Source organism: Pongo pygmaeus, chromosome 9 (assembly GCF_028885625.2).
Source record: "Pongo pygmaeus isolate AG05252 chromosome 9, NHGRI_mPonPyg2-v2.0_pri, whole genome shotgun sequence".
In the NCBI taxonomy this organism is placed as follows: domain Eukaryota; kingdom Metazoa; phylum Chordata; class Mammalia; order Primates; family Hominidae; genus Pongo; species Pongo pygmaeus.
The window spans coordinates 73,933,124-73,949,213 of NC_072382.2; the positions used below are offsets into that span (position 1 = coordinate 73,933,124).

General features: G+C 37.7%; 1 protein-coding gene across 6 annotated transcripts in view; it reads right to left on the reverse strand.

Moving 5' to 3' along the window:
• Nucleotides 1–16,090, reverse strand: part of FCHSD2 (FCH and double SH3 domains 2) — a 314,626-nt gene that overhangs the window by 150,522 nt on the left and 148,014 nt on the right. For all 6 annotated transcript variants that reach the window (XM_054440857.2, XM_054440858.2, XM_063672056.1 and 3 more), the window contains one exon: nucleotides 11,710–11,854. In XM_054440857.2, coding sequence (XP_054296832.1) covers nucleotides 11,710–11,854 — 145 coding nt within the window. The remainder of the gene's footprint in view (nucleotides 1–11,709; nucleotides 11,855–16,090) is intronic.

Consider the following 16,090-nt stretch of genomic DNA (forward strand, 5'->3'; position numbering starts at 1 on the left):
ATCTTAAGTACTACACATCAAACAGTGTCACAGTTTGCCTAACAACCATACATTGAGAAATAACCCGAGTGCTGCTGATGACTGACATTAAGGTAAGACATGGAAGAGCAACTATGAAAAATGTTCTTACTGTTGGAGATATCATGATAATAAAAGCAAAAGAATAAGGCAATTCTGTATTTCCCCATAATCTTAACAAAGTCTCTCTTTATGTTTGGGTAACCGATAGTGCAAAGGGTACTTAAGAATTCACCCCTTAGACAACAGGGAGTGAAATCTGAGTAGTCTGACTTGGTTAAGTCCAAGGTGAACAAGAGAAGCACGAAACCTGGGTACCACATAACAGTTATTACTCAAAACCATCCCCTGCCCAACTCTGTGGATACACATATACATTCGAGCAGAAGGGATGGACATAACAACTAAAACAATGTTTAATCAATTAACTCTTATAACACAACGGGGCCAAAGCAACACTGCCTCAGGACTCTTCTGAGTATCCAAAGCAGACTGACTCCACTTTGAAACAAGCTTAGAGCAGTTACATCTAAAAACTTCTAAGCCTGAAATAGCACTGGTGGAGACTGGCAAAAGCTCAGCAATGCAGGAGGAGACACTGGTGAGGGACTATTGTGCAAGGGTGAATAGTGTGGAGGAGGGCAAGGACATCAGAAGAACGAGGATAAAACGAGAATAAACTTAACCATATGACATACAGGCTAGACTTTCCCAGAAGCTGTTAGGTGTTAAGAAAGGACTACAGGGGATGAGACATCTAGAAGATTCTGCATGGACAGATAAAAGCAAAATAACCACTCATATTTATTAAGCACTTAATAAGTGTTAGGCTGTGAAGGAAAAGGTTAAAAAAACACAAAATAAAACAAAACTTTTCCCCTCTGCATGAAACTGGGCCTTTGCTTAACTTTCTAGATACGTGTTTCAATAGAAACCTGATGAGAAGACACAATGTCAGCTGTGTTATTAGGCAACATTGCTTACAAACCCTGGTAGGCAAACTACATCAATTTGGGATAAACTAAAAATTAACTATAAATATCTGATAGGAACCCTCCACCCCAAATCAACAGAATATACATTCTTCTCAGCACCACACTGCACTTATTCCAAAATTGACCACATAGTTGGAAGTAAAGCACTCCTCAGCAAATGTAAAAGAACAGAAATTATAACAAACTGTCTCTCAGACCACAGTGCAATCAAACTAGAACTCAGGATTAAGAAACTCACTCAAAACTGCTCAACTACATGGAAACTGGACAACCTGCTCCTGAATGACTACTGGGTACATAAGGAAATGAAGGCAGAAATAAAGATGTTTTCTTTGAAACCAATGAGAACAAAGACACAACATACCAGAATCTCCGGGACACATTCAAAGCAGTGTGTAGAGGGAAATTTACAGCACTCAATGCCCACAAGAGAAAGCAGGAAAGATCCAAAATTGACACCCTAACGTCACAATGAAAAGAACTAGAGAAGCAAGAGCAAACACATTCAAAAGCTAGCAGAAGGCAAGAAATAACTAAGCTCAGAGCAGAATTGAAGGAAATAGAGACACAAAAAAAACCCTTCAAAAAAATCAATGAATCCAGGAGCTGTTTTTTTTTTGAAAAGATCAACGAAATTGATAGACCGCTAGCAAGACTATAAAGAAGAAAAGAGAGAAGAATCAAATAGATGCAATAAAAAATGATAAAGGGGATATCACCACTGATCCCACAGAAATACAAACTACCATCAGAGAATACTATAAACACCTCTACGCAAATAAACCAGAAAATCTAGAAGAAATGGATAAGTTCCTCAACATATACACCCTCCCAAGACTAAACCAGGAAGAAGTTGAATCTCTGAATAGACCAATAACAGGCTCTGAAATTTAGGCAATCATTAATAGCTTACCAACCAAAAAAAGTCCAGGACCAAATGGATTCACAGCCGAATTCTACCAGAGGTACAAGGAGGAGCTGGTACCATTCCTTCTGAAACTATTCCAATCAATAGAAAAAGAGGGAATCCTCCCTAACTCATTTTATGAGGCCAGTATCATCCTGATACCAAAGCCTTGCAGGGACACAACAAAAAAAAGATAATTTTAGACCAATATCCCTGATGAACATCGATGCAAAAATCCTCAATAAAATACTGGCAAACCGAATCCAGCAGCACACCAAAAGCTTATCCACCATGATCAAGTGGGCTTCATCCCTGGGATGCAAGGCTGGTTCAACATACACTGATCAAGTGGGCTTCATCCCTGGGATGCAAGGCTGGTTCAACATACGCAAATCAATTAACATAATCCAACATATAAACAGAACCAATGACAAAAACCACATGATTATCTCAATAGATGCAGAAAAGGCCTTTGACAAAATTCAACAACGCTTCACGCTAAAAACTCTCAATAAATTAGGTATTGATGGGATGTATCTCAAAATAATAAGAGCTATCTACAACAAACCTACAGCCAATATCATACTGAATGGGCAAAAACTGGAAGCATTCCCTTTGAAAACTGGCACAAGACAGGGATGCCCTCTCTTACCACTCCTATTCAACACAGTGTTGGAAGTTCTGGCCAGGGCAATCAGGCAGGAGAAGGAAATAAAGGGTATTCAATTAGGAAAAGAGGAAGTCAAATTGTCCCTGCTTGCAGATGACATGATTGTGTATCTAGAAAACCCCATCATCTCAGCCCAAAATCTCCTTAAGCTGATAGGCAACTTCAGCAAAGTCTCAGGATACAAAATCAATGTGCAAAAATCACAAGCATTCTTATACACCAACAACAGACAAACAAAGAGCCAAATCATGAGTGAACTCTCATTCACAATTGCTTCAAAGAGAATAAAATACCTAGGAATCCAGCTTACAAGGGATGTGAAGGATCTCTTCAAGGAGAACTACAAACCACTGCTCAAGGAAATAAAAGAGGATACAAACAAATGGAAGAACATTCCATGCTCATAGGTAGGAAGAATCAATATTGTGAAAATGGCCATACTGCCCAAGGTAATTTATAGATTCAATGCCATCCCCATCAAGCTACCAATGACTTTCTTCACAGAATTGGAAAAAACTACTTTAAAGTTCATATGGAACCAAAAAAGAGCCCACATCGCCAAGTCAATCCTAAGCCAAAAGAACAAAGCTGCAGGCATCACACTACCTGACTTCAAACTCTACTACAAGGCTACAGTAACCAAAACAGCATGGTACTGGTACCAAAACAGAGATATAGACCAATGGAACAGAACAGAGCCCTCAGAAATAATGCCGCATACCTACAACCATCTGATCTTTGACAAACCTGACAAAAACAAGAAATGGGGAAATGATTCCCTATTTAATAAATGGTGCTGGGAATACTGGCTAGCCATATGTAGAAAGCTGAAACTGGATCCCTTCCTTACACCTTACACAAAAATTAATTCAAGATGGATTAAAGACTTAAATCTTAGACCTAAAACCATAAAATCCCTAGGAGAAAACCTAGGCAATACCATTCAGGACATAGGCATGGTCAAGGACTTCATGTCTAAAACACCAAAAGCAATGGCAACAAAAGCCAAAATTGACAAATGGGATCTAATTAAACTGAAGAACTTCTGCACAGCAAAAGAAACTACCATCAGAGTGAACAGGCAACCTACAGAATGGGAGAAAATTTTTGCAATCTACTCATCTGACAAAGGGCTAATATCCAGAATCTACAATGAACTCAAACAAATTTACAAGAAAAAAACAAACAACCCCATCAAAAAGTGGGCAAAGGATATGAACAGACATTTCTCAAAAGAAGACATTTATGCAGCCAAAAGACACATGAAAAAATGCTCATCATCACTGGCCATCAGAGAAATGCAAATCAAAACCACAATGAGATACCATCCCACACCAGTTAGAATGGCGACCATTAAAAAGTCAGGAAACAACAGGTGCTGGAGAGGATGTGGAGAAGTAGGAACACTTTTACACTGTTGGTGGGACTGTAAACTAGTTCAACTTTTGTGGAAGTCAGTGTGGCGATTCCTTGGGGATCTAGAACTAGAAATACCATTTGACCCAGCCATTCCATTACTGGGTATATACCCAAAGGATTATAAATCATGCTGCTCTAAAGACACATGCACACATATGTTTATTGCAGCACTATTCACAATAGCAAAGACTTGGAACCAACCCAAATGTCCAACAATGATAGACTGGATTAAGAAAATGTGGCACATATACACCATGGAATACTATGCAGCCATAAAAAATGATGAGTTCATGTCCTTTGTAGGGACATGGATGAAGCTGGAAACCATCATTCTCAGCAAACTATCTCAAGGACAAAAAGCCAAACACCGCATGTTCTCACTCATAGGTCGGAATTGAACAATGAGAACACATGGACACAGGAAGGCGAACATCACACACTGGGGCCTGTTGTGGGGTGAGGGGAGGGGGGAGGGATAGCATTTGGAGATATACCTAATGTTAAATGACGAGTTACTGGGTGCAGCACACCAACATGGCACATGTATACATATGTAACTAACCTGCATGTTGTGCACATGTACCCTAAAACTTAAAGTATAATAAAAATAAATAAATAAATATCTGATAGAAAAGCCATGGCTTTGGGCTTCTGTGAGTATGGTGTATCTGGACATGTCCCTTACAAGGACACTGGAAGCTCTGTCTATAGAGTTGTTGTAAAAAATTTTAGTCTCCTTTAGGGGCTAAAGCTGGATCTGCAAATGTGTCTCACTCCCTTGTCCTAGACCTGTCACTTGGAGGACCAAACAGAATAACTGGTCAGCTATGTGGACTGAGACATACAATAGTGGGAGAATTATTTCCATTAATGCTAGATGCTTCCCTGCTGGCAAATTGTGTTTCCTGTACTCTGTCCTTCTCAGTAAACCTCTTGTCAGGTGTGGCCTATGAGAGCCACAGGAGTCTGAATGCTTATTACTTCTAAAAAGACCCCTTGTGGGCACTGCACAGGTACTATGTTTCGCACTTTACAGGTATTATCACATTTAGTCCTTGAAACTACTCTATGAAAAAGGTAGTAGTAGTAGTAGTAGTAGCAGCAGCAGTAGTAGTAGTAGTGATCCCATTAAGATGAGAAAATAGACTCAGATGTTAAATAATTTACTCCGAGTCACACGGCAAGGATGTGATGATACCATTTACTATGCAACCTATTAAAGTGTGTACCCTAGTCCTGTGATGACCATGTTTTAAGATATAGTGTAAACTCACGGTGAAACGCCATCTCTACTAAAAATACAAAAATATTAGCTGGGCGTGGTGGTGGGCGCCTGTAGTCCCAGCTACTCGGGAGGCTGAGGCAGGAGAATGGCATGAATCCAGGAGGCAGAGCTTGCAGTGAGCCGAGATCATGCCACTGCACTCCAGCCTGGGCGACAGAGCGAGACTTCGTCTCAAAAAAAAAAAAAAAAAAAAAAAAAAAAGATACAATGCAAACTGTATCTTATAGATGTAGTTTATCTTAAAAGCTTTTAAAAAATTGACATATAATTCACATACAACAAAATTCACCTTTTTTAAAGTATACAATTCAGTGGTGACAAGGTTGTTCAACCATCACTTTGCTTGAATTCCAAAACATTTTCCTACCCCAAAAAGAAACTCTGTATCCATTAGCTGTCACTCCCCATTTCTCCCCACCTCCAATAACAATTAATCTACTTTTTGTCTCTATGGAGTTCCTTTTTGGGATATTTAGTACAAATGGAATCAAATAATATGTGGCCTTATGTTTCTCACTTCTTTCACTTATCAAAACATTTTTAGGGTTCATTCAAGTTGTAGCAGATATCAGTACTTCATTCCTTTTTATCGCCGAATAGTATTTTGTCACATATAAACTAAAAGTAAGCTTTTATCTTGCAGAAAGAAAAAGTGTTTTCTCCCCTAAATTGTAATAGTACTTATCAAATACAAAGCTTTTGTTTAATAAATGATAAGATGACAACCTGACACTCCCATAAAGAAGTGCTAAACATTCTAATAATGCTGTGTTTGCAGGTGTGAAGAGCTAAGAGCAGGCTCCATGGCTACAATTTTGATATTAAGAACCAAAAACTGGGCCAGGTGCGGTGGCTCACACCTGTAATCTTAGCACTTTGGGAGGCTGAGGCAGCCAGATATCTTGAGCCCTGGAGTTCGAGACCACCCTGGGCAACATGGCGAAACCTCGTCTCTACAGAAAAAGTACAAAAATCAGCCAGGTGTGGTGGCAAGCACCTGTAGTCCCAACTACTTGGGAGGCTGGGGTGGAAGGATCACTTGAGCCCAAGAGGTTGAGGCCACAGTGAGCCGTGTTCACGCCACCGCACTCTAGCATGGGTGACAGAGCAGAGAAAAATTCTGTCTCAAAAAAAAAAAAAAAAAAGGAAGAAGTTAAAAGTATAGTCTCTGAGTATGACAGAGACACAATAATAAACTTGCTAATAACTTGAATATAAGAATACAAATAAAAGTAACCTGGGCCAACACATCGAAGTCCTACAAATGATTAGGTTCTCTAACCCAGTAATAATGCCCTAGAAATTTATCCTAAGAAAAAAATTTTAAAAGTTAATTTTTACTGTAGACTTAAGGGTAATGTCCGAAACCAGATGTATAATTAAAGAAAGCAGAATGGAAAATTCACAAAATAATAAAAAATAATAAACATAAAGGTTATGTAGAAACATGAACAATTAATTAGGAAATTGGGAGAATGAGGATAAAAGGAGCAAGATAAAAGGAGTGAGAGAATTAAGTAGTCTACTATGGTGAAGGTATTTACATGTATTTTTCTATAAACCTGTTTCAATACTAAGCTTTGTTTTAAAAGCATTGTACGGGATTTGGAATTAGGAAGTAGTATATTCAAGTTCCCACTCTGTTATTTACTACCTAAGTCTCTTTAACATTTTTAGCTTTAGTTTTATCATTTGTAAAATAATAATACTTAAATACTATCAGGGTTGTGTAAAAATCAAATGAGACTATAATGGATATGGCAGCAGTTTGCAAACTCTAAAGCGTTATACAAATGTGAACCACAGTATTTCAAGGAAGGTAAGTAAACTCTAGTATAAATGAGAAAGATACGGACAAAAGTACGGTTAAGTAAACATAAGAATGGCAAAAAGCCTTAAGTTATTGTGGCCTTTCATTCTAATTTTTAAGCAAATGTCAGCATACAGAAAATAATTTTGAAAAATGTAATAATTCTCATAATCCTCATTATAAACTGGGGCTCTTCATAATTGTAATATAATTGTGTTTATCTTCCAAGCATTATAAAAGAAAATAGTCAAATTAGAGAAAATCTTTAAAAGAACATGAACTTTAAAATGTTATAGAGGAAGAATTTTAAGTCAGATTGGTTCTGATCATGACAGAACAACTTGGATCAGACTACCTTTCTCTAGTCTGGAAAGTGTAAAAGTTGAACAAAATACATTTTTAAAAAACTGCCAGCATTAAAGAACACCACCACACACTGGACTTAAAGGACTAAGACACCCGGGAAAAGAGGAATACACCAAGGTAAGTCTTAAATCCAACTTGACGTTTTTCCTCAGGGCATTTGTTGAATCATGGTATAAAGAAATAGGACAGAAACAGAAAGTGGCATTTTTACTAGACTGGGGAGACAGAGGTTGGAGTTTAGGGATGCCAAAAGAACAGGAACTTGAGAGGTAAGGGTCTAGAAAGAGGGGTACTGCAGAAAAGCAAGTCCAAAAATCTGTACGTAATTTCCCCTTGGGTTAACAGATGACTTCTAAAAAGCAGGTGTTGGGTAAAATGCCAAGAAATCCAGTAGAGAACCGTAGCTGAGAGGCCAAAGAGTGAGCAGAGATCAGAGCATCAGAGCGGCTACATGATGTTGAGAAGACAAAGGTCAGAGTTCAAGTCTTGTCAAATTAGAAGGGTCTTGGCAAGCACCCTATATTTTCAGTTAAAACTCTAGGAGTAAGTGAAACAGAATAGCCCTAAAAAGCCTAAAACCAGAGAGCCTAACAGAATCAAGGTGATCTAATAGCATTCTATCCACCTGCCAGAAGAAAGCTTAACCCTCTTTGGAAATAACATCTTCCCAGAGCCTCTACAATTTTTATCCACAATGTCCAACATTGTGAGTCATAATCAAACAGAAGACCCAAATAACCAAACATCAAGAAAAACCGCAGGCAGTTAAAAGAGACCTACAGTAATTCAGATAGTGAAATTATATAATAGAGATCAGTAGTAACATGTTTAAGAGGATAAAGGAAAAACATGGAGAATTGTACCAGAAACATGGAATGTAGTATTTAAAAGTCAAATAAAAATCCTGGAACTGAAAAGTACATTAAGATTCCGAAATATGAGGGTTTTTTTGTTTTTGAGAAAGGGTCTCCCTCTGTCACCCAGGCTGGAGTGCAGTGGCACGATCTCGACTTCCTGCAATCTCTACCTCCTGGGCTCAAGTGATCCTCCTGCCTCAACCTCCCAAGTAGCTGGGACTGCAGGCATGAACCACCACACCTGGCTAATTTTTGCATTTTTTGTAGAGACGGGATTTCACCATGTTGGCCAGGCTGATCTTGAACTGAAATGATCTTTCCACCTCGGCCTCCCAAAGTGCTGAAATTACAGGCATGAACCACCACTCCCGTCCCCAAAAGATGAGTTTTTAAAGCAGATTCAAAATAGTAGAACAGTATATTAATAAACTTGTTAAATATTCAGATTGAAGTACACAGAGAAAAAAGGGTGGAAAACAGAAAATTCTGAAAAAGTAGAAAAGACATATGAACAGAGTCAAAAGGTCTAACAGCCAAAAAGTCATAAATGGGAGTTAAATGGAATTATCTTGCTAGAAGATTTTTATATTGTTCATGAGGTAGTAAAATACTAATTCAAGGTAGATTGTAGTAAGTTAAATTAGACCAGGCGAGGTGGCTCATGCCTGTAATCCCCACACTTTTGGAGGCTGAGGCAGGCAGATCACTTGAGGTCAGGAGTTCAGGACCAGCCTGGCCAACATGGTGAAACCTGTCTCTACTAAAAATACAATAAAATTAGCCAGGCGTGGTGGTACACGCCTGTAATCGCAGCCACTCAGGAGACGGGGGTGGGAGGATCGCCGAGCCCAAGAGGCAGAGGCTGCTGTGAGGGAGATCATGCCACTGCACTCCAGCCTGGGTGACAGAGCGAGACTCCGCCTCAAAAAAAAAAAAAAGTTAATTTGGAACAAGGTTTGGGGAATAGTAAGATTAATGATTCAAGGTAATGTAATAAGTTAGGGAGGCATATTATAATCTCTAAGGTAATTACTAAAAGAATACAGGATTTAAAAAATAAGAAGCTAATAGTGGAGGAAAAAATTGATAATAAAGAATATTAGATTGCTTAATATCACTAACCATCAGTTAAATACAGATCAAAGCCACAATATTAATTACCTCACACCTGTTAGGAGGCTATTATTTTTTTAAAAGGATAACAGATGTTGGCAAGGCTGTAGAGAAACTGGAGCCCTTGTGCACTGTTGGTGCACAATGTCAAATGATGCAGCTGCTATGCAAAACAACTCTGGTCATTTGGGAAAATGAAAAATCTGGGATTGCTACCTTTAAGATTTATAAATCTGGCACATTGGGGGTCACCATGTGGAGAGACTTGTTAGCGAGTGAAGCCATTCAGAAAAGCAGAGCTAATGGATGGAAAGAAAGTCTGAATTCTAATACCATCATTTGAACCCCTAGATCCACCCATGCTTGAAGTTCTTCAATTTTCAGTTACACAAGCAGATACATTCCCTTCTTGGCTTAAAGCAGTTTGAAGGAGGTTTCTGTCATTTGCTATCTCAGAGTCCTGACAGGTATACCTAATACGTACTGAATATTTAACAATTGCTTAGATGTAACATAGATCATCAGCTATAATATAAAACAAGTTAATTCACAGACATGAGCATTTGTTGAATCTTACCAAAGATTCTTTTTTTTTTTTTTGAGATAGAGTCTCACTCTGTCACCCAGGCTGGAGGGCAGTGGCATGATCTCAGCTCACTGCAACCTCCACCTCCCGGGTTCAAGCAATTCTCCTGTCTCAGCCTCCCGAGTAGCTGGAACTACAGGCGCACGCCACCACACCCGGTTAATTTTTGTATTTTTAGTAGAGATGGGGTTTCACCATATTGGTCAGGCTGGTCTTGAATTCCTGACCTCAGGTGATCCACCCGGCTCGGCCATCCAAAGTGCTGGGATTACAGGCGTGAGCCACCACACCTAGCCTTATCAAACATTCTTTGCCCAGGAATGTCAGTTAAATTCAGGTCTGAGACTACTTCATCAATGGAAGAGAAAAGCACCAGAGGTAGTTAAACTCTCGAAATATTCTGATATTGAGTAAGGTGGCAGTAATTCAATTAGATCTGATGAATGCACTGGAAATTTGAAATGCAGTATTTCCTCCTGGTTGGGAAGTTATACTAGTATTAATTCTCTGCCCCTACCTTCCACCCTCTTTCTGCACAATCAGACACACACACACACAGACACACACACTTTCTTCCAACCCAAAATCACTGCCAGTGATCACATAGGTTACTCACTATGTTTGTTTTGAAAGAGATATTTTTTGGCAAAGATAAAACACAGGTATTCTTATACAAATATGTTTAACTGACTAATATTAGGTGAGTGCTCTAAAGAAATTAACATTTTACATAAAGACACATATACATCTAACATATTGATTTCATGCTACTAGAATCATCTTTGGCAAACGGAAAATTGGGGGGTTTTTGGTGGGAAAGGTGTTTGTAAAAATGTTCTGAAAATCCAAATGACAATTAGAATCAAAACACTGGATGGCTTCTAAAATATTACTTCCCTAAATAATTACTTTAATATTTTCTTTCTTCTCTTTTAATATTTTCTTTCTTTTACTTTAATACTTTCTAAAGTATTAGAAGAAAGTATTTCTTCCACAAGAAAATTTTAATTACTTATTAGGTATAATGATAATCTCAATTTTTGTAACTCTATTTCCAAAAGAATGCAATTCAATCACCTATTTTCAACAGCCAACTTTTCTAAAAAGTCACATTAAGCAATGCCATTTTCCTATGAATTTTTTATTTCTGTGTAATAAAATATGTCCATTTGAAAACATTTACTCATGTGTAACCCATATAATTAAAGTTTAGAGTCCATCGGGTTTTTTAAAGTAAGTTTTTTATGTTTAGTCAAAATATGTCAATTTCCTTTAAATTATTATACAAAATGGGTCAAGTTGAAAGTAACACAAATTAATGTAAACTTTTTTCAAGAACTAGTGGGATTAATAACCTTGTAACTATTCTAATATACATCAAACTATATCGATATTGTGAAACTAAGTAGATCTATGTACTTGAATTATGCCGAAAAGTGGTATTTCTAAAAAGTATTTACTGAGCTTTTTGAACGTCCATGGATTTGAATTACATTCATTTTTAGCAGTTAATAAAACATAGTACTTAATGAGAACATGTTGAAATCAGAAAATCCTAGTAAAATGTCAACCAGAAACATATGGGACCATACAGTTTTAAATAAAATTTAGCATAATCTTGCAGATTATAAATGTAGCACTGAGATATTAAAATGCATATAAGAACAGAAATAAAAACAATACCCTTTTTAGTTGCTGTTCTTTTAAGCTTCTCACTGTCCTTGCAGGCTCAGAAATGAAGTTTTTATAGTTTTCACATATATTCATCCGAGACTGGGCTACCTGCATTGTTCCCTCGAGAAAAGATTTCCAAACGGGATACATGCTCCTAAATTCAAAGAGGGATAGAAAAGCATTAAGCAGGGAACAGGAAGAAAAAGTTGGCTAACCTTTTGCTCACAGGGAAGCACTGACAGAATAAATGAATGTCTTCTTTAATGTATTTATAATGGCTTATAGGCAATATGTCATCACACATAACAAGCAACATGGCATATACTCTATTCTTCTTATAGCTCAGCAATAGGGAGTTTTGATTCATTAGTTATTCTTAATAATGGAGTAAAGTGCTACAAGAATTACAAAGCTAACACTATAAAAATTAGTGAGTATTTCAGACTCTCCAAGTCTTTTGCTGTCACAAGGCCATAATTATGAATATCAAGTTTTATTACTTCATTAAGGTATTTTCCTAATTTTACTAATAAGGTAACTGAGGCCCAGAGAGATTTTAGAGTATCACTTTAGGTCATATAAGAAGAAGGTGGCACTACTGAGATACAAGACGAAGACTGGGTACCTATATATATAGTACACTGTCTTTCAATGACATCATTTTACTCTTACATCAACTGACGCGGCTGGAAAAATATATCATGAACAACTGTTGATGTGCTTGCAAAGTCTATTTTGTCTGACAAAAGAAATCTATAATAGTGTTGCTCTATATCTGTCGCCCTGTTATAACAATGCTTAGCATCACACTGCGCTTTGGATTCATTCCAACCAAGTCCCATCACCTTTGCTTGATAAATGTGCTCAGCAATCTCAGTCAAGTCAAAGAATTATTCATCCTTTGCTTTTTCTAGCCAATTTCCTCTTCAACCTTCTTTCCTACTTGCTAAATGCCTTAGTCAATTCTAGCATGCTCCCACACTATTTATAAACACAATCGATAATTTATAACAATGGTAGTGCTTTATTTTTTAAAACGAGTCCTTAAAGTGAAATTCTGATAGATTATAATATTCATCTCCTGAGATTTCCCTTTTGTGGGAAATCCATATCGATTTTCAACCACAGCAACATGTGGGACTAAATGCTATACAGAATGCTCACTGTGGTCAACAGATGACAGTGTAGAAGCAAGAAAAAGAAAAATTGCCTAGGTCCCTATCTTACTTAGAAGTAAAGAAAAAAACTTGATAAACTATGGTTTTCAACCATGGAGTCTTACAAATTAGTTCATGTAATATACCAGATGAATCAGTTTAGATGGAAATAGTCATTATTTAGGCAGAGGTGTATCACTATCCCTTTGGAAAGATTCAATGTGTTGCACCAGCAAAAACTGTCAGCATAAAAGCACTGATGAAGTTAAGAACAGCAAAGTGAACGCCCTCCATGGCCTCACTGCATGACAACCAATGGAACTTGCAATGTAAACTCACCACAGGCTCTCCCTCCTAAGCAGTCCCAACAACTGATTTTCTTGAAGAATGCACTGAGAGAAAAATTCAGTACTATGATTTGTAACTATTAATTTATACTTAAAATACATTTTAAAATAATAAAAAAAATGAAAAAGAACCATTATGAATTGTGATAGGAAAAAAGAGAGGAAGGGAGAGACCCTTCATCCATGTTCTTCTCTCAGTGTAACACCCTCTTCTCTTTATCCCTTCTCCTAGTTAATAGCTGTTCGCCCTTACAGTCTCAGTTAAATGTAATTTCCTTTGGGAAGTCTTTCACCATCACCATCAAGCCAACCCCCAAACTCAATCAAGTTATTCTTTGTTAGCTGTTCATGGTTCCAGCACTTTTCTTTTAATTATAAATATTTTAATGTAATTGTTTATTAACATCTGTCCCTCTCACTATAGTAAAAGCTCCATGAAGGCAGGGGTGTATGTCTTGCTATTGCAAGGACCTAGCAAATAAAGAATGGTTACAATAATATGTGTTGAAGGAGTAAATAAATGAATGGATGAATGTATTAACTATGAAGACTATACAATAAAAAGACAAACCCTTTCATTAAAAAGATAGTTTAAAAAGAGACCTTTAGAGTTTAGCAGATTTATAGCAGGGAAACATATCCTGAACACTGATATACTATGAAAAGCACAGAATTCGGTCACCAGTCAGAAGACCTAACTTCAAGTTCTAGTTTTAACAAAATAATCATAAGTAGCACACTTCACTATACTTTCATTTCCTCAACTGGCAAATGGAGAAGTAACAAAAATACCTGCACCACTTACCTCACAGGGTTATTTTAAAAATTAAATGCAAATGATATGAAAATTCATGATACACAGATTCTTTTAAATGAATACATACTAACAGTAGCAGAATTGTAACAGAAATAGAAGCACTTCTTGTTAACAATAATAGTGGTACTCCCAATGGTAGTGGTGTTTTTCATTACAATTAAGGAAAAATAATCATAGGTCATAGAGTGATTTTTAAAAAATTTTTATTTCACCAGGTTTCATATGAAGCAATTGTGAAGGATAAGAAAAATATCAGCCAGCGTGGTGGCTCAAGCCTGTAATCCCAGCACTCTGGGAGGCCAAGGTGGGCGGACTCTCTGAGGTCAGGAGTTCGTGACCAGCCTGGCCAACATGGTGAAATCCCGTCTCTACCGAAAATACAAAAATTAGCCAGGTGTTGTGGCTGGCGCCTGTAACCCCACCAGCTACTCAGGAGACTGAGGCAGGAGACTAGCTTGAACTGGAAGGTGGAGGTTGCAGTGAGCCGAGATAGTGCCACTGCACTCCAGCCTGGGCAACAGAGTAAGACTCCATCTCCAAAAAAAAAAAAAAAGTATCAAGCATATACGGTACTTTGCCATTCTACATATCACTTGGTAAGTACTACGTTATGTATTTTACATTTATCATATCATTTAATCCTCATAATAACTCTGTAAGATAGGTATTATTCCCATTTTACAGAGGAGAAAATTGAGGCTCAGAGAGGTTGTGAAATTTTTCTAAGGCTACTCACCAGGAAATAGCACCTCCATGGTCATAACCTAGACTCTGCCATTACTAATAACTACTGCTTTGCTCTCACCCCAAGTTCAATCTTTTGATTTCTGACTAACACCTCCTGATTCTACTCAAACCCTTTAGAATTCTGACTCTAACAGTTACTCAATCCTATAAGAACCCACAATCCATTTGGTCCTACCGCCTTTCCATTGTCTCTTGCCCCTCTCATAATCTCCCTTTTCAGTTCGTTACCCAGCTTAGGTTTCATGGTCTATCCCTATAATCACTCCCTTATGTATACCCTTATTACCCTTGCCTCTTTCTCTTTCCACCTTTATAACCTACAAGCTCCTACCTTGGTTAAATCTAAAACTGTTTACATCATATCAAAGTATATGGCAGAATGTGGCTGGAGAAAAAGATAATTACGTTGCCTGGTCGCATTTTAAATTGATGTCAAATAAATGCTAGTAACCCCTTAGTGCTACCCAGCAAGGGTACTATATTTCCTTAATCCATTCTTTACCCACCCTTCTACACAATTATTTCCCAACTTCTCTCTTCTCACACCTCTAATACGACCACACTTTCAGCCAACAGTGGCACTATCAGAAGGCAATGTCCACGTGTTCCCACCACATCTGCCAAACTCCTTGTCTCTGCACCCATACATTATGCCAATCCTCCTATTACTTGCACGAACTACCTGTGCTCTGAAGGCCAACTCCTCACATTTACACTATGTTACACAACCTCTCACTCAAGAATATCAATTCGAAAATCTACAATGGCAGTTTTTCCCTCTCTACTGGAGCATTCTTGTGAGCAAACATGCTATAATATCTCCATTTGAAAAATCTCCATCAAACCTCCATTTCTCACCAGCTGCTACCCTAATGTCTACTCTCTTTTATAGAAAAACTCCTTGAAAGAATTGTCTAAAATTACTGCTTCTACTTTCTCTCGTCTGGGTCTCTCAATTCTATCCAAATCAGACTTTAGTGTCTACTACTCTTCTGAAATTGCTTGCCAAAGTCATCAAAGATCTTCCTATGGCTAGTCCAAATAGTTCAAGTCTTGATTCTATTACTCGACCTATCAGCAACACTGATCTAGTTTATCCTTCTTGAAATGTTTCCTTCACTTGGCTTCCAGGACATCACTCTCCCTTGGTCTACTCCCACCTCACCAGCCATTCTTTAGTCTCCTTTGCCGGTTCCTCTTCATCTCACTGTCTCATAAATACTGGAGTGCCCTCAAGTCAGACCCCAGGCTTCTTCTCTTCTCTAACTACATTCACTCTGTTGAAAATTGTTTTTAAATTTTTATTTTATTTTTATTATTTC